General features: G+C 39.9%; 1 protein-coding gene across 2 annotated transcripts; it reads right to left on the bottom strand.

Annotated features, from left to right (window-relative positions):
• Positions 1–1,255: 1,255 nt before the first annotated feature.
• LOC140950357 (metabotropic glutamate receptor 3-like) lies at positions 1,256–10,244 on the bottom strand. 2 transcript variants are annotated; one of them, XM_073399565.1, is made up of 5 exons: positions 10,075–10,244; positions 8,007–8,186; positions 5,361–7,183; positions 3,427–4,344; positions 1,256–2,017 (listed from the first exon to the last, which is right to left on the bottom strand). In XM_073399565.1, exons 3-5 carry the CDS (start codon positions 7,051–7,053, stop codon positions 1,896–1,898), a joined length of 2,733 nt encoding a protein of 910 aa, XP_073255666.1. In that variant the 5' UTR covers positions 7,054–7,183; positions 8,007–8,186; positions 10,075–10,244; the 3' UTR covers positions 1,256–1,895. The 2 variants fall into 2 exon arrangements, with proteins under 2 accessions (XP_073255666.1, XP_073255667.1); XM_073399566.1 differs by lacking the exon at positions 10,075–10,244 and having other exon boundaries at positions 8,007–8,799.
• Positions 10,245–19,369: the final 9,125 nt, after the last annotated feature.

Below are 19,369 nucleotides of genomic sequence, written 5' to 3'. Positions count from 1 at the left end.
TCTGGACACCACCTGTGTACCTGGATTTGAGTACATGCCATGATTGGCCTGTTAAAAATGTCATTGTTGATTTGCCAAGCAGGTTGAAGGGAAATTTGAAATGCATATCTGGTAATTTGTTGAGCCTGTTGGTGGCCTAAATAGAGCAAGGATACTGGCCCTGCTTTGCAGACGTTACTAGCTGGGCTTATATGCAGACATATGGGAAGCTTGCTATGTTAGACATACTACAGTCTGCACATACTAAGTCCCAACCTTGAATTATGTAGATTACAAAACAATAGTTCTTTTTTTCTCAAACCATAAGTTGCTGTGTGCAAGGTTTGAAGCACCAAAACCGTGGATCTTTCATACCTAAGGAATAAGGAAAAAGATATCCAGACACTTGGAAGTGGGTTGAGAAAGTTACAGTACTTGACATTTTTGCAACACCCCTGCCTGATAACTTATTTTCAAGAGGTGTTGGTTTGAACATTGGGGAAGGAGAGCTGTCAGGAAAAGGATTAGTAACTCATTTGCTTCTAGGAATTTTACCGGAAAACGCCTTTAGAAGTTAATCAAGGCATTTTCTGGTCTTGGTATTGCTATAACGATTCAAAATGGCCTAAAACGCGGTCTGTAAGTCGAGCACTTCTTTGCCTTCTATCCTCCGATATCAGCTTCCGAAGTTTCGGCATTCACAGAAAACAAATTTCGAGACACAGTCTTGAACCTTTCGCCTTCTTTCCGAGTCCTCTGTTCTTTCGCTATTCTTGCCCCTTTTGCTAGTTTTGCTTAGAATCGTAGGATTAGATGGAAGGCAGGAAGAGTAAGTAGGTAGTGGAACAAGATTTTCATCGGAATTTTCGGGTCAACGTTACATGTTTTGTTTTTTTTTTTTTTTCTGCGGTTTCTAGGCCTCCTTGACTGAATCGCGCTTATTTTGGTATGGAATGAAAGATCTCTTCCTCCTACTAAAGTTAGATGACAAAGTTGTCCTTGACCGTTAAAACTGGTGACGTCACAAGCGGTACAAAGCACGTTACGGGCGTTTCAAGGGTTAAAGAAGTAGGTTCAAAATTTGTAACATGGACCATCTTCCACCTTTGTCTAGTAGTGGATCAAAATTTGACGACTTCTGCATGCACAGCTAAGCCAACACGGTCTTCACAAAATGACAAATCCGGCGGTGCAACAAAAATGGCTATAAAATTGATATTTTTTAGCAAAAGTCTACTCTCGTAAATGTTTCAATTACATTACACGTAAAGAAAGATTCAAATTTCATAAGTCCCGCTTTAATATCATTTTAAATACTATCTACAAGTGATTTTAGTATCAGATACTTTACTTTACATTTGGCGAGGGGAACATATCTCGGCTTGACAATTTACCAATTTTAGTTAATACTTAAGACAAAATTTTTGCCCCTAAATAACTTAACACTGACTCCCTTCATAAAAAAATTGGCAAATTAGAAAATGTTAGATGCAATTTCGTGACAGATACATAAATGAAGGTAACGAATGGTTGGCGAGCATGAACAGAAGGATAGTCTTTTACAAGTCTTTTTGTGCCATTTCAAAGCACTCAGAACGTTGTTGAGTGTTGTTAAGATGTTTGTTTTGACACTGCACAACAATTCTGGCGAGTAACTGGATTCACACCTGTTTTTTACAAATTTCATGTGTAATGGTAAATAACACGCGGATGGGTGTAGCACGTGTAAGGAAGTAGCTGGGAATGGCAGCGGACGCAGAAGCCAATCCTGGCGGGAAAACGTTTGGTGCTGTTGACAAAAGTGGCAAAACGCGGAATGAATACTAATCATAGCAGCAATGGTCGAAAGGAACAATAAAAGAAAACAGAGTAATCAAGGATTAGGCTTGGATAAAATTTTATGTGTAAATGTTCTCTTAAACTGTAGACTTGAAATGAACATGCCCACTTTCTATCGCCAAATTTTCGATTCCAAGCTCTGTGGACGTGTTGCTTTTGGTGCTTGTATCTGTTGTTTGGCTTTCTGACTTTTCCCTGCCTAAAAAATAAACACATGTTTCACATCAGTTTCCCTAACTCTGTAAGGATGATAGACAGAAAATAAAGGTGCAGACTCACGATTATGCAACGCAAATAACTCTTGAAATCCTAGGAATCTGCACACTGGAAAATTAGCTACATCTTTTTTGCTCAAAACTTCTTACAAGACAACGTTAACGTCACTTACATAATAAAAATGGCGCCCTTAAACACCTCACCAAAATTTGAAATAGCTAGAGTGGTGTGCTTGCACTTTCATATTGCTGTTGCAGCGGAGAAATTCGCGGCCATGGTTGTGTTCACGAATTGTGAATTAAGTGGTTAGACACACCTTGGAACTAAATGAAAACGACCATGAATAGCGTGTTCGCGTGTACGCGCTCCCTCGCGAGCAAACCAAACACGCGATTGCGCCGAATATTGCCTCACATAGGGACACTTCAAGCATATGGGTACATAGGGCGATGTTTTACTCTCTATGTAGATCTCTTACAAATACAAAAGGGCTTTTCGTGACAGAAACCTTTCTACCAATTATGGAGCCGAGAGAAACATCACGGAATACTTGTTGTGTGACAACAGAATAACAAAGGTGAATAAAAAACTGTATGAGCACTTCTTTTGCGTGGACGCTTCGGAGATTTCCTCCAATATCTCTTTGGTGCCCCAAGGGGCTTGGGGAGTGGGAAAGAAAGTGTTCGAGAAATGATGGAAAGTGGACAAAGAAAAAGCGCATTTTCCTCGCCCTATCGTCCCCGTTTTATCACTTTTAGTTTCTGACAAATCCTTTTGTTTCATTTCGTGGAAACCTTTTTGGTGGAGAGAGTTAAAAAACGAAGTGGAACGAAAGAATAGCACAGAACTTGTTATCTTTACCTGTGAGCTACGTGCATTCACACCTTTCTTATCGATGTTAGGAGGAGTAAACACAACTGGTGACCCCGCTCCACGGACACCCAACATTCGCAAACCTGGTGTCAAGATTCAATGAACGCGCACCTATATCACACTCCTAGGTGGTAAATTCACCATCTAGCAAAACATCAATACGATCAAACCTGTGTAGAACGGTCACCCTTGGGAAATGGCAAGGTGACCGTTATACACAGAGTGACCGCTATATACAGGTCAACTTCGCAGAAATTATAAGGCAACTGAAAATTTTGGGAAGTTGTCCGGTGACCGTGATATGGAGGGTGACCGCTCAGCAGGGCCGTCCGAGGTTTGACTGTATCAAGTGAAGCACGCTCATGATAGTGCTTTTCAATTAGATTACACAGAGGTCTACACAAATTATCTTCTCAAGTCATATTTATAAAGTGATTCATATTGTACTCTCATAGTAGAAGTTTGTAACTGTACAATGACTCGAAGGCCCATCCAGGGTCCCTGAGTGACAGTCCCTACCTGTGGTGTTGTGAAATTCAGCTTCATGAGAGCGCCAACTGTTTAGGGACTTACTGCGCAGATTCCGCGTTGGTCTTAACACCAGGATGTACACTTTAGGTCCGAAAATGCACAACAGTAGCGTTGTAGCGTTAAGAGTCGTATTGATACTGAGGGTTATTGTCGCGTAGTCTTTGTTCACGCCGATTTGCACCGGAATGAATGCGACCCAAATGATACAAGTCGTGTACATAGCGAAGCCAATGTACCGCGCTTCGTTGAAGTTTGCGGGTGTTTTGCGCGTTCTAAACGCGTAAAATGTACAGAGAAGAATAATTATCACATTGTACGTCAACGCAAAGATAAGATCGTAACTTTGAATGTTGCAAATTAGCAATACGTCTTTATTCGTTGGGTAAGCAAGGACAGTATCCGGTGGCCATTTTGCCAGCCCTAATACAGCGAAGGCAACGTCGACGCAAACAAATACGCCTAGTATGGCGATTTGTGAGGCCGGATTGATGAGCATCGGTGGCTTCGTTGACCGTTTGCTCTTCTCAAAAATTCTTGCAATCCGACTGGTTCGAATCAGAATTGCCGCGTAGCACACGCAAAACGAAAATCCAAGACCAAACCGCTGGATTGCACAAACCACAGTCGACGGCTCAGCCAGCAAGAAGAATGAAAACACGTAACAAGAGAGTAAACCAAAAAGAAGTGCGCATGTGAGCTCCCTGCCCGAGGCCTTAACTAAGGGGGTGTCGTGATTGATGTAGAATAATGTCCCTACAAAAATTGTGCACATGATACCCAGGCCCGCAAATACCATGACCATAATGAACCAGCTCTGTGCGATGTTGCGTCGAGGGAGCGACTCACAACCACTGAATTCGGCGTTGGGCCGTTGTCCTTGTTCGCAGGGCTTGCAAGATACCTCACCTGTGGAGTTAAGGTAATCATTGTACATAAAAATAAAAATAACATTGTCATTATTAACTGTACACGTCAAAATGCCTTATTTCGCTTTGGAATTGTGTAGACCGAGATCGCTGTAGTATGGTCTACCTTTTATTGTCTTGGAAGTAGGGTTTCAGGGGCACCCAACGATAATGTAAATCAAAACCACTTAAATATAGCATTGTTAAACGTATTTTAGTATTTAAACGGTAGATATAGGCATATTTTTATCCCATAAAAATTTTTCATCTGTTCGGATTTCCTAGCTGAAAGTCTAGTGATCCGAAAATTATAGGGATCAAAACTTACCTTTTCGAAAATTTCAGCCAGCAAAAAGGCTCCCGAAAATTCTAGGTGACCTTTTGAGGGTAAAAATCCGTTAAAAATGGGCAATTATAGTAGTTTTTAGATGTTCGAAAATCCTAGGAGAGGCAGGCAAGCAAAAAATTTTACAACAAATGTTCCGAAAATTCTAGATCTCAAATCGTCTTCCGAACAGATATTTTCGGAAAATTGTGGTTGGGTGCCCCTGGGGTTTCTGTTCTTGTTAAATAAGCAAGCAGGTCAACCAATCAGAACTGAGGATAAAGGAGCTTTTTCAATCCTGGAGCACATTCAAACCTCTGACAAAATGGCCCCGGTCTTTCAAAAGCGGTTCACTGGATAGTTTATCCGGTGGATAAGTGTGTGAAAGCCAAATGCTTTTTGCACTAGATAGTGATTTATCCAGTGGACAGCACTCTTAACAACTAAGACAGAGCATCTCCTTGACCAGCCTTATGTTGCACGTGAGATTTGGTCGGTGTTGTCTCAAATGGACTGTGCGTAGGGGGAATGAATTTTGATTCAGTTTTTCCGCGCAACATGGAAAGTCTAGAAAGTAAGCGATAGCATTATCCAAAGTAGTACCTTGAATCAATTCTGTTTGAAGCAATGATGCAAAACAAGTGTTTTGTTGCCCGCTTTACTGTAGCTTAAGTTAATGTAACAAAAAATACCTTGCACGTAGTTATTTTCAGGACATTTCTTGCAAGTCCAGCAGCAGGATCCGTCAAAATCAAACACTTTGTAGTGACCAGCAGTGCAAGGAACTCCACAACGTGACAAAGCCGTTCCGTTCTTTGCTCCATCGTAAAGTTTCTGTGCATCGTACAGTTTATCATCCCAAGAGGCTATCTTTACGTATTTCCCGCCTTGCAGACGATAAATGTCGTATCTACCCGGGCCGTTTCCGTTGCGATCAAAGCTGACTGAGCCAGTTTCTCCAGTGAAGCTTACGTTAAAAAGTATGTCTCGTAGCTGGTTGCCATCGAAGTGCCTCATCAATTCAGGACACAGGCCGTTCCTAGCTGGACAGAAGCTTTTGTACATGGCGTCAAGGCCATGCGCAAACGCATACACAGCGTCAATAACAAAAGGCACTTTATCATCAATGCGCATGTCCATATCTTTAAGAGAACGCGAGCGACAAGCACTTTCGCTCAAGCGGCAGTTAAACTGCGTTTCCCAAAACTCTTCAAACCACGGATTCACTCGCAAACTGTGGTTATTAGGTTTTAAAGAAGTGAAGTTCTGTTTAAACGAAGTAACTTTTGCCTCCGTCAAACTTATTGTTATCGCTCCTTCCGCGTATTTCTCGAGACCGTCAATGGTTTTTTTCCGCGTTCCCCAGTAATCGCTCGCTATCCATGTAAATTTACCAGCGGCACTTTGACGTTTAGCTTCTTGTAGGATTCTTCTAGCGTCTGTATCAGTACAAAATAAAATAATTCCACGGACAGTCTGGCGTTTCAGAAATTCTTTGACCATGCTGGCGATTTGTTCGTCGCCGCTCGAACCTCCGTCAATCTTAAACGTCCCCGCGATACAAATATTTGCCGCTTTCGCGTCATTGGTAAATTCCCGTATACCCCGCTCTCCGTAATTTCCCTCGGAACTCACGGCGAACACAGACGTCCATTTTAATCCACGCACAACATCGATCATCGCGCGCGCCTGGTAGTTGTCAGGGGGTACAGTGCGCACGAAAAAATCGTACTTTGCTTTGTCGCTGAGATCTGTTGAAGTAGAAGCATAACTTATTTGCGGTAGTTTGAACAACCTTAAGAGATTTGCGATTTGGATGGAAACAGTACTTGCTGCTGCTCCAACAACTCCTGCCATGATTCGTTCTTTCATTGAGGAAGACGCTGTAAACGCATTTGAACAGCTTACGGTCCTATTTTTAGCAAGTGATTCCATGACAAACTTGAGCGATTCCTCTAAAGCTCTAGTGTCTCTTCCACAAGTATCATACGCCGACATGCCAAGGGTAATGTTTGGCAACAGATCAGGGTTCCTGTTGATCTCTTCTATCGCGAATATCGCAGCTTGAAATCTGTGAATACCTCGCTCCACGTTTAGGCTCCCACAAGTAGAGCCATGTTCTGTGATGTTTTTATTGTGCATGGGAAATAGCCCCCCTAAAACAATATCGGATGGTTTATCAACAGGGAAGTTCGCATTATAACCGAGATCCATGTCTCCAGATTTTCCCCTAGTCGAAAAGCTCGGATAACCAGGTGAAACGGCAAATATTTGGCCGAAACAGAGGCTTGTTAAAGAGGATATGAAGAGAAATGAGTTAACAAAGACCTTGAAGGCGTTTGCTTGGTGATGGCGCTGAGGAAAACCTTTGAAATACAGAATCATGACAATGATGACCTCGGAAGTGGTTTCCTCTGTAAAACCCTTCTGAATTAAACTGTTTTTTTAGAGTGGCTGCTCTGTTTGTTCTAAAATTTCCATACACCGCTGTATTTGGATACGAAGCTTGAAACACCTGAAATTCAGATAACAGACTGTTACAGAAAATTTGTCGCTTTAATTATTTCCTCGTAAAAAGGTGTAAAGCATGCCTCAAAGACTAAGAATTTGGAACACAACAGAAGCTTAGCAGCATCAACCACCTTTGATCTGAGGAGCAAACGATGATATGATGCTTTACAGAAGAGTTAAGAAGAGCTTTACCATGGATGAGCACAAAATCCAGTTTGTTAATTAGGCAATGGCGAGAATTCAGACACGCAACTGATACATTTTGTGAAGCATGGAATTCTATTTAAGTAGGTATACAGTCAGAGTGACCAGTACAGTGAGTTAAAGTGAAAGCTCTTCGTGGTCAGTCAAGTCAGGGCAATAATCAAAGTCGATTCACTAAAAGTTATGGAGTCATGAAGAAACAAAACCAAGATCGGCAAAAGAAAACCAAAGTTATAAACCTGTTGGCCTAACTAAAATTACCTCCTAAGACGTTTTGGAGATAAGAGTACACGACGTTTGAAGTGCTTATTCACATAATCCCTTAGTACTGATTCACTTAAAAACAATCGATCGGCGGCTGGATTAGTTCAAATGCCTATAAGTTGCTAAATGGTGCCGGCCAGCCGGCGGAGATCAGAGTGACTTAACATGAATGCAACGTCATTCGGCTGCTCAGAAAACGTAACTTGTCAACGAGGTGAATTATTTCTAAAAGATCTGTGACCCGTTCAGTTCTGTGGCAGTGAAGTCATCTCCTTGAAAAAAACATTGCTGCATTAGTATCATCACTGTATTATGTAAATCGGCGCTGAAACGGAAACAAGATAGAAATCAGTACTCACATAACAAAATCCTGATCAAGAGGTTAGCGATGGTAGTTCTGAAGATTTTAGGTGGACCCGTAACACCGTCCCTAAGCTTTGATAGTTATCTTCGCGTGCTAGCCGGCTTTCTCTGCCTCTGCGGAACCTTTGTTTGTTTTTCCCGTCTGTGTTGGGTTGTTGTTGATGTAATCTGCTAATCTGCATTCAAATGGATGGGAAAACGTTTTAACATTGGAAAAGTTTTCGCCAGTTTGATCAGAAAAGGAAAACGGGAAAAGGGGCGAGATCCACAAAACTCGGACAACTGGCGACAAAGCGGGCAAGCGTAAAGTATATCTGATATGCCGATCAGAGAAGACACATCGTTTTTTGAACCAACAGAGTTTGTTTACTAAAGGCTTGGGTATTTTTCTTCTATGTACTTGACATGGTCCAAAGATCAGGAACAGAGGCTGAATCACATGTACACCATCAAACAGAAAGAGCACTCAGACGTAACAAAACAATTAATCATAAAACTCATTTCCGCAAAGTATGTAGATTTTTTTAGGCTCAAAATTTATTTACTAAGGTTGCGAGGAGAAATCTAATTTTGTGGCGATTTTTCACTTTTTGCCGATCTTTTGCGGAACAAAAATACAGCCTTACTAAACGTGAGATGCACTATAATGTTACAAAATATTGCTGCAATAAAATTCAGCTGCCAATTTTTGTTTATAAGTAAAAACGGATTTAAACAGTCTAGACAGTTTGTAATTGTACAGAAATAAACAGAAAAAAAGCGTCTTAAAAGTCGTTCACCTTTTCTAAAGTTGCAAATCACAATATACATCGAATAGGTAATTACTTAATCTCTCTATAACTAAAAACAGATCAAAAATTTTTCGGATGATGTCTTCATATATTTAATTTCAATTTTCAATTTTTTTCGTCAAAATTAGCGCTTTCAGATTCCATGTTAGTTTATTTTTAGGAAGAACTAAGCGGTTTTCTACTAACACGTTTTCCCCACTGGTCAAGCCTTTTTTGCCGTCATAGAATTATTGCGGTGTCGTTAACTATTCTTGTGGTTTTTGTTTTTCGAGGCCATTTGGTCAACAACTTATAACTTACACCAAAAAGAAAAAAATTTCAGCTAACCGTCGCTCAATCTCCCTTTCAAGTTTGCCACTTTTGCGCTAAAAAGGAAATCTGCAGAAAACAGATCTTACTTGCTATTAATACTATAAGGGTGACTATATGGTGTACATGGTAGAGTTTGAGTGTGCGATATTTTTACAAACATTCTTGTCCATAAATACTGGTATTTCTGGACTAAGTTCAATATCTTCCATGATCCAAACGCTGTGTGGAACAGAACTTGTAGTTTAGAAGATGGGGGCTGCCGGAAAAACAGTTTTGCGTCAGATCAATGGGGAAAATGTTCCAGCCGGCTCAAAATATAAAGTTAAAAGAGCTCTTAGACATCGAAGTAAGCTTAAGAGACTTAAATAAATCAAGAGCCGAAATAATACGATGTATTAGACTTAACTGAGTGTGTTGGAGAGGTTAGAGGGATTAATTCATCACCACAAAGTGACTGAATTTGCGTCTAACTATCATCGGATATCATTCATTACCTACAGGGAAGTAGTACAGTATAATAAACAGCAACACGGGAAAGTACTGCTCAGTAGCCTTCATTTGAATGGTCACACTTTAGGATTTCATCCACAGGCTTAAAAGTTAGAACCACCTTTTATAGCATAATAAACAACACAACAGGAAAATACTGCTCAGCAGCTTTCACATGAATGGTCACACTAGGATTTCATCCACAGACCCAAAAGTTAGAAACACCTTGTACAGCATAATAAACAGTACCACTGGAATCCGAAAGTACTGTTCAGTATAGCTTTTATTTGAATGGTCATACCGTAAGAATTTGAACTGCCGACTCCAAAGTTCGAGCCACCTCAGTTTACAGAAGTAGCTGAAGATTCATGTCATGAAACATGTTCTATCTTTTTCAACCCATCTGATCAGTCCAAGTTATTATCTGGACGTTAATTGGATTGATTGCTCAAAGTAAAAGATAAATGCTTACCAATAAACCTTGGTTGAATTGGCTTTTTACTTCTTCCTATGCATCAAAACAACGTATGTAAAAGTGACCGGACGAAATAACAGCACCTTTTGCGTGTCAAAATTATAAGTTGTTGATGACCAAGGTCCACTGCGGTTGTAATATTGGACTTTTTTCGAGAGTGGTACTTGAAAACTAAAAAAAAAAAAACCTGTTTGCCATCAGGAGATTTTGCGAATCTCTGATAGTATTATATTGTCAAGGAATAGAGATTTTGTTGGAGGGTTTAACTGATTGAAAAACTACGTTGGTCGGAAGACAATTTTAGAGAGACTCAACATTTTCATACAGTTACATTTATAGATACTGAACAAAACAAATTTCCTGCTATCATATCTCTAAAATTCAACACTTTGCTAAGAAACGGAGACAGGAATTTCCGGATTCCATAAGTGATATTTTTTATCAACAGATTTGCGTCCGTTAGACAAACAAGGATTGAGATGAAGTAGCTTATTTGGCGAAATAAACATAATAATCGCTGCAGAGGGGACCACCTCCGAAGGGCGACTGTGGGGGAAGGGGGTGGGGGTGCAGATATCCGAAATAATTGGAAGACGACAAAGACTGAGAAAACATCACCATAAAAAAAAATTAAGAGGCCATGTCGCGGCTGCCTGTTTCATTCTTTGGATCAGGGAAACTGCCCAGCTACCCCTTCCTTAACCCAACATTTTGCGCTAAGTGTGAACTAAGTGACAATATTGGCTTAGGGGAGGGGTAGGTGGGTAGTTTTCCAGAAATTTAAATTGATAACATTCTTTAATATTGCCAATCACGCTGCCAAAACCGCCGCCTGGTTAGCTCAGTTAACTCGGGAGAGCGCCGGTCTACTTTCTAGTCCTCTCGGATAAGGACGAAAAACCGTAGGTCATAGCACTTACACTTATATGTTCTAGTGGGACGTAAAAGAACCCACCCCACTGTTCGAAAAGAATAGGGGACGTAGACCCCGGTGGTGTGGCCAACCTTCACACATCATTCACATCATGAGTTGGGTGGGTACAGTAAGCTCATAAAAAATGGACCGATAGCCCCCGCCAATGGCGTCTTTGTATGCTGACGTCCGAGCTTCAGCACTGTTAACATGTTAATATATATTGTAAAGAGTGTACGTCTGTTGTCCTCTCATCCATGACTCCTTTCTTCCTTCCTTCCTTACGCACTGTGCCGAACTTAACGTTAACGAGAAACTACTTGTAAATGACAAAATCACAGCTTCTTGTTAAAGAAATACTGAGTCACAAGTTGATTATATGAAACGTTACAAACAACAAAAATGAACTTTGAAAAACTGTTAGGCTAACAAGTTTTCGAAAACCCACGATTACAATCTGTTTTAATCTTCCTGAAGTTTGTCCATCCGTAGAGCAATTATTTCATTGTTTCACACAATTTGGTGGCAGCTGCCACTGTTAGAATGTTGATAAAATTCATAACACAGCTCCTTTCATTTGCCTTCATTCAAACTCTATCGCCTTTATTTAGTCTCGCTCAAATTGTCAAATGTGGGCGAGTTTTCCGGGAGTTAAAAACTTGAGGACTGTATCCAAATTCAAAAAGGGACAGAAAATTCGTGTCTTGTGTTCACATCGTCTGCACAACGTCAAATTAGGAAATTATACGTCGTGGTCGTGCATCAGATGTCAAAGAAATGCAGTGTACAAACAGGTGTAATGCTCGTGCAGAGCAGCTGTTGTCGTTGTTTTTTACGTTCACGTTTCCGTTGCTTAAGCTAGCTTTAAACTCCTTAATCAGCTGGACCGTAGGCCCATATTAAAATGCCTACTATAGGTCACTTTTACCTGTTTTCGTTAACTGATAGGTGGCCAGCCTCGCGAGCGGGCGAGATAAAGTGAGTCCTGTGTTACGACTGGCTACCAGAACGGACAGGACGGGCCTAACTTTGACTGTACGAGATCGCCCGATTTGTCCCGCGGGAAAACACTAATTTTGTTTTCACTATTTAACAAGCTTGTTCGGTCAAGATGACGTGAGTGAAATCGATCCTGCTCAAAGACCCTAGAAAAACGAAACCGGCACACAGGCAGTGGGCAGCAGGGCTCGGCCAACACGCATCCTTTTTCCGCACGTGTCACGCATGGATAGTGTCGCATCTTCTCTGATTGGTTGAAAGGCTTTATGTTGTAAACAGGTGGAAAGGGATAATGAAACAAAGGCAAAAATTCCACACGTTTCTGTTGACTGATCTGTCGACGTGCAGCAATGAAGTAAGGAGAATGCAAAAGAATCAGCTTTCAAGGAACCTGGCCTCGAGGTCACTCGATGTTCACTACCAACATTGCGGAAGTTTTGATTACATATCTCGCGTTATTCACTTCACTGTTTAGGTTTCAGATTAGCGAACGGCGACAACAATGGACTCAAGGTCCTTTGCTGGGTGGGTGGGTACCTCCATGAAAAGTTCGGGCACTTTTTGAATCCTTTTGGAACAGGAATTTGATGGAAATGTTTTAAATACAAACAACTGACAATCCAAATTGTTTGTTTGTGTGAACCATAAAGAAGTGTTTCAGACGAGTAACACAGAGAGTTCAAGATGCACTCGAGAAGGCGACCTTTCTTATTCAGCAATGTATTCACCAGAGGTTCATGTTATATCTCAGCGTTACATAAGTTAAATTTTCAGAGACTTTTTAGATTACCTTTAAGCAATCGGAACTATCGTTGGACATTTTTTGTGCAAATGAAGACTGCCCGCCAATTGTGACTGTATGCAATTCTTTCAGTGAAGAGCCGCTTTCCTTTATAGCATTCATAAAATTGCAACGGCAAGAGAGATTTTCGATGGATTAATTTATCATTTCCGTTGTGGTTAACTAGCCAATTCAAAAACGATTCGTCTTGAAAACGTTGACTGCGATAACATACAAAAACAACCATCACTGGTCGGATAATAATGATGAAAATGAAAAAGCAGGGCAGCTGGCAGGGAGTTATTAAAATCTATGATGGCTCACCTTTCATAAGATTCAGGTCACTGGCGGTAAAAAGAATTGTTCTTTGACTGTATTGTAGCTACTTCTGGTCTTCTTGAAAAGCCTCTACAATGCACTTCACACAACTTCTCTTGCCGGTTTCATCTCGAAGCTGCCACGGTACTTATTTTTCACAGCGGAACACTGATCACGTTTATACACACTGCACCTACCGCAGAGCGAAATGATTTGAAATGCTTAATCGAAACATTTATATTCTCTTATTCATGGGTAGTATCTGTTAGAGCCACGTGCATAAAAGGAAATCGTTTCCAAATCTTTTGGTTTCAAACAATTGAACTCGCTCAACAACAACATAAGTTTCTGAACCATAGCCAAATATGCATTTGACAACAAGTTCCGTTGTGGATTATATTGGTTCAAGTCGATTCGGGACATGATAGGCCAAGATTATTTCTCGGAAAGCTTTAGTAATAACAAAAAACTCATGTAGTCTTCTAATTGGTTCTGTTGGTATAAAGGTCGGTAGTAAACCATTCGCAACCAACAGTGCTGGGGTTCAATTTACATATAGTTCGAGACAACGGAGAGGAGAGAATAGAGTTTTACTTACCCGTTTGCGACATTAGTATTGAAACAGTGGGTGAAGCACTTTGCTGAACGAAAACAAAGTCACGTGCATATTATACTTGACCTTTTAAAGCATTGTTGAAAACTGGAGTCTAATTGTGTTTAGCTAGAGCTGAATCTGGAAAACAATTGTGTCTTCCAAACCCAAGACAAAGCAGACAGAAAAAGGGGTTTGTTTTTAAGCCAATCCAGGTTCGAAAGAAGTGCCTTTGGCAATGTGTTTAAAGTTCCCTCTCGAAAGCTTATTAGCATATAAAGTTTTGCATAACATTGATAAGCGAAGGGTGTTTTATTTCCTTGTTTACGATTCTAGCGATGGAAAGGAATTCAAGATCTACGGGATGCCACAGAGGCAGTGGGGCGTCATGGGAAGCCTCCCAGAATTCATTGCGTAACGTAATAAAAACAAGAAAAGCTGATCAGTGATTGCAGCTGTGTTTTTGCAGGGCCATAACTAAGTGGATTCTCTCGTCCATCATGTACCCGCGGTGCACAAAGCAGTTTGGGTGAACCTGATCCTCAAACAGAAAAGACTGGCTGGGTTGATACTTCATCCATCTTTTTAATAACATTAAATCTTAAAAGTAAGTTGAGTTTGATCGTCCGGGTGATCGTAGCCCTGAATAGAACTGTTGTTGTTGATAGTGACTGACGTTTCGACAACCTGTGCGGTAGTCATCTTCAGAGTCAAAGCGAGTTGTATCACGTCAGTTGATGGTATTCAGATCAATAACCAGAGTATAATACCATCAACTGACGTGATACAACTCACTTTGACTCTGAAGATGACTACCGCTCAGGTTGTCGAAACGTCAGTCACTGTCAACAACAACAGTCCTATTCAGGACCACGTTCACCCGGACGAACAAACTCAGCTTACTTTTGAAATGACTCCTGGGTTCAAAACTTTCACAGATTAAATCTTAAGCTTGGAAGATCATTGAAAAGCACGAGACTCGGTGGTTAGATCAGAGAGAATAACATCCATTTGGACGGAAATCTAAGGATAACGATTTTAACTTATAAATATTTCAAAGTTCTTATTAACATCCTTCCGTCCACGTAGACTTCCTTTTAAACCATTTGCCCATTCCTCATCAGTTTCAGAATACAGTCGAACCTCTTGGTACGGACACCTCCCTATTACGGACAGTTTCCAATAGAGTACTAAAGTGTGACGTCATAAAAATGAAATTTCTGAAATTATGGGATTTGTCAGGATATTCTGAAAGAACAATGTCCAAGAGGCCTACTTGCCAAAAAATGAGCATTTGGGGGCAAATTGTCTCTGAGATCGTAGCCCAGTTATGCTTACAAAACTCCTTACAAACCCTTCTAAATTTTTTTTGGGTCGACCCAAAAACAAATTAGAAGGGTTTGTATGGAGTTTTCTGAGTATAACTGGGCTACGATCTCAGAGACAATTTGCCCCCAAATGCTCATTTTTGGCAAGTAGGCGTCTTGGACATTGTTCTTTCAGAATATCCTGACAAATCCCATAATTTCAGAAATTTCATTTTTATGACGTCATCACTTTAGTACTCTATGTCCCAACAAAATTCTCATATATTTTCTTTCAAAAAAAAACCCTCTATAATACGGACTCTCTCTAATACGGACAACGGACAACTAAATCTCGGCCCCAGAGAGTAAATTCATATAAATTTAACCTCTTCGGACACTGTGGTGATCAGGTGAATCCCGAATCCCGATTAGATGAATCCGCACAGGGTGAATCCCGTCTGGTTGATGAGCTATGTAAGGTGGTTTCAAAAGCCCAGTCGCTGTATATCAAACAACGATTTGCGAAAGGTACACAGAGGAACATAACCAACTTTTTTAAGGCTAGAATAACTAGAGATAGCATAAGGATCTTTTCTATTAAATTTTCTACTGTAGTTACCGTTGACTGCGATTGCAATAAATAGCAAAATACGCTTTCAGAATCTGCTTTACGTTACAACTTTTTCATTCAGTACTGCGCTGTAGCTCGTTTCGTTTTAAACCAGTGATTTTTCTAGGACTGTACTTACTTTGTAGCTGAGATGTACAATGTTGTATGCTACTCTTTGTACTGTGAGTTAATAAATTTAAATGCAGTTTAAAGACGGATGTGAAGCTGGTTTTAGCTACTGAACACTTAAAACTGTAAGTGGAGTCGTAAAAGTGACGTCATCGTATTGACCTCTTTTATACGGACACCTCTCTAATAATAGCCTGCGTAGCAGGCGTCGAAAGGGGTAGGGGATAGGGGATAGGGGATAGGGAGGAAGGGAAAAAGGGGAGGGGGATTGGGGAGAGGGAGAGAGGGAAAAAGGGGAGGGGGATTGGGGAGAGGGAGAGAGGGCAGGCTACTCTAATAAGGACACTTCGCTCCTTCCCTTCGGTGTCCGCATTAGAAAGGTTCGATTGCAGAACAAGTTGCTGGTTTTTTCGGAGATATTCCGAGTAATATTTTTGGCGTGTTTTAGCTTCCATTTGTAGTCGGTAATTCACTGAGTATTTCATATTTCCTTCTCAAACTCATTAATAATTCATTAAGAAAATACAAAGGAAATTAATGTTTAATGAGTGTTTGGAAATCGGATGAAACACTGCTTAGTATTTGCATCCTTAATTTCTCCTTCAAAAATGATTTTGTTTGAGAAGAAATATCAAACATTCGACACAGTGTTTCATCACCAGATGAAACACCTCGAAGTTCGTCAAAAATACTCCGCTGCGCGTCGTATTTTCAACTCTCTTCTCGGTGTTTCATCTGGTGATGAAACACTGCATCTCATGTTTGATATATTACATAACTGTGAACTCTTTCAAAACGCGACAATTTTCCGGAGTTGTCCGGTATGCAGGCACGCCGAAATAGCTAAGCCGTCCTCTGTTTTTCGTAATGTCAACCGTGAATAATTTGTAATAATAGAGAGGTTAAGGATCACGTTTACGTCAAACGGCAAACGCGAATTGTTCTACGTGACCAAGTTTTGCCATTACTTTTCGTTTACTGTTCATTAATACACATAAAATAGCAGTTTCACGCAATTTGTTATCCATAAGAATTGTTTTGAGCTGTTTTTATCTGCTTATTGTCTATTTTGAGAAATTCTCAACTTAAATCCTCCCACAATCACTACCTCCTGAGTGACTATTAAATGTTATCGGAAAGTATAATCAAGGGGGATTAAAGGCAACCAGAAACGAAGAACTTTTTTGAGTTAATAATAACACTGACAATATTGAATGAACACAGCCACCTGTCGATCATACAATGACTGTTGCTCCAATAAGAGAAAGAGAGAGGATGCTGTATTCGCGGGATAAAAATTTTAGTTTTTTTTCAAGAAAACAGAAATAACTTTCATCCCCATGCTAACCTGGCTAACTACTTTTACTTCCCGAAATTGAATCTTTGATGAGCTTAATACCGACTAAAACTACCGCTATACATGTCTCCAAAGAACAAACGATCGAAAGTTTAAGACCACAATCATTCACAAAACTCTCGATCCAGTTTTCACTGCGTACAAAACCTAAGAGCGCTCCTGAAAGGAACCGGTAATAGCTCGATAACGCTGATAAAAATCAAACATCAACAGTTCGAATGAAAATATAACAGATTTCTTCCGCTCAAACCCACCCATTTGAAAAACTTCTCAAAATGGTCCTAAGATAATCAGGATTCAGTGCACTGTTAGCTTAAGAGGAAATTATCATCGGAATAAAAAAGAAATTCATCATCCACTATATATACGATATTCGTCTATAACTTTTAAGTTGAGACGTGAAAAATACGTGTCATTTATGAACTAAAGTGTTTTGGTTTGTTTTGATATTAATGGAGGAGACGCAAAAAGGTTTTGAAAAGTATTTTCAAAAGTTATTTAACAATAACATATTTAAAACATCGAAAGAAGATCAAGAGATATGAAAAAAAATGAAACTAAAAATAGTTCGTTGATCGAGAAGATAAACCTAAGAAAGGGGAACATAATTTCCCACTCCCTCGTGGTAGGCGGAAGTTTTCATGTTCGGGGGAAATCAATTTAAAACGGAGAGTCTAGATGCAAAAAAGCGAAAACTTACTGATGAGGATCAATTGTTTTCGTTCCCTTGTCGACATGAGTTTAGCACACCTAACGATTACAAATCCGCCATCACAATTTCCTTGTTCACATGTTTTGATGTTATAAACGCGACTTTTCATATGCTGCACGACTAATGTCAAGTCATATTAAAATATAATGACTGTCAGTGAGGTGTCACTAAAGACTGTATTTTCGTTTTTAAAATTAGCAAAACCCATTTGTAAAAGTAATACTATCTTACACAAAGCGTACTGATTGCTCAGTGTCATTGTAAATTTTGAAAGTTGTCGGCTTCAAAATCGTCTCGGCGCTGGTTTGTCAGGTGTGACGTGGGTAACTTTTTCTGAGCAGAATTAGTATCTGTTCCGCAAGAAAGAGCTTCCTTTTTCGCCTTTCTTATGAAGATTAATCGCTCGCACGATAACTCTGTTAAGTTCAATATTTCCCATTTAACGATATAAAAACTGAAATCCGCAGCCCTTATTTTGTGTTTTTTGCGGTACTGTTTATAATGCTGTACAAGGTGCCGGTTAAGTGTGACCATTCAAATGAAGGTTACAGAGCAGTTCCTTCCCGTGGTACTGTTTATTTAAGCAATAGACCACACTTTCTATGGGTTTACCGGCATGATAACCCACGCGGGATATTAGGAGAACACGGGAAAAGCTTGTAAATCACGAGAAAGTGTGGTCTATTGCTTTCATAAAATAACTTTAAGTTTTTCTATGAGTTTACCCATAGGTTTTATACCAATCAGAACGCACGTACTATCTTTAGTTAGTTATTTCATAATATGCAGTACACGGTGGTTCTAACTTTTGAGTCTGTGGATGAAATCCTTAAGCGTTACCATTCAAATGAAAGCTACTGAGCAGTACTTTCCTGTGGTTCTGTTTATTATGCTGTACAAAGTGGTTCTAAATTTTGAGTCTATGGATGAAACCCCATGGTGTGACCATTTAAACGAAGCCTCTTTGGCTGCTCTACCGCACGATACTTAATCTTTTTTTAACATGATCCAAAATGAAGTTAGGGATTATCTTCGACGTTCTTGGAAGATATCACATATATAAAAAGACGTCAGTTATTGCTTAGTTAACTAAGAGAAGGGATTGAGCGTGAAGAAGACGCCTCAGTCCTCGGTGGTCAAAAAGAACACAAATGAACAGTTTTTAGCGAGCCTGCAAAGCGACCAGTACCTACCGCATTAGAGTAAAATTCAAAATTCGAGGCAAATTTCCGAGAATATATTTTAAAGAATATATTTCTAAAACATTCGGGAAATCTAAAACTGGACAAATTTTACCAAATTCTAAAAGAATTTAAAGCAGGAAAAATTTTGTCGAATGAAAACCTCCAACAACGAAATTCAACACCAGATTTTTTTGTTTAAATCCCAACACTTCGACATTCGAAACTGGGTAGAAATGAAACTTACTGAACCTCCGGTGCACCTGTTTGTATCAAATTCTGGCGTTTTTTTTTTTTAAAGAAAAAGAATCATTGGTCGTGAGCAAAAGAGGCAATTGAACCTTACGAAAAAGCTACTAATTAAACTGACTGTTTTTGAGAGAAAATTGATTC

Source organism: Porites lutea, chromosome 10 (assembly GCF_958299795.1).
Source record: "Porites lutea chromosome 10, jaPorLute2.1, whole genome shotgun sequence".
Lineage (NCBI taxonomy): Eukaryota > Metazoa > Cnidaria > Anthozoa > Scleractinia > Poritidae > Porites > Porites lutea.
This window is presented reverse-complemented; position numbering and strand designations above follow the sequence as displayed.

Coding starts and splice junctions, on each gene's coding strand:
- LOC140950357 (XM_073399565.1), bottom strand. CDS start 7,053: ATGATTCTGTATTTCAAAGGTTTTCCTCAGCGCCATCACCAAGCAAAC. Junction 4,345..5,360: donor TGAAAATAACTACGTGCAAG/GTATTTTTTGTT, acceptor TTAACTCCACAG/GTGAGGTATCTTGCAAGCCC. Junction 2,018..3,426: donor TGAATTTCACAACACCACAG/GTAGGGACTGTC, acceptor TTTATTTTTTAG/GCAGGGAAAAGTCAGAAAGC.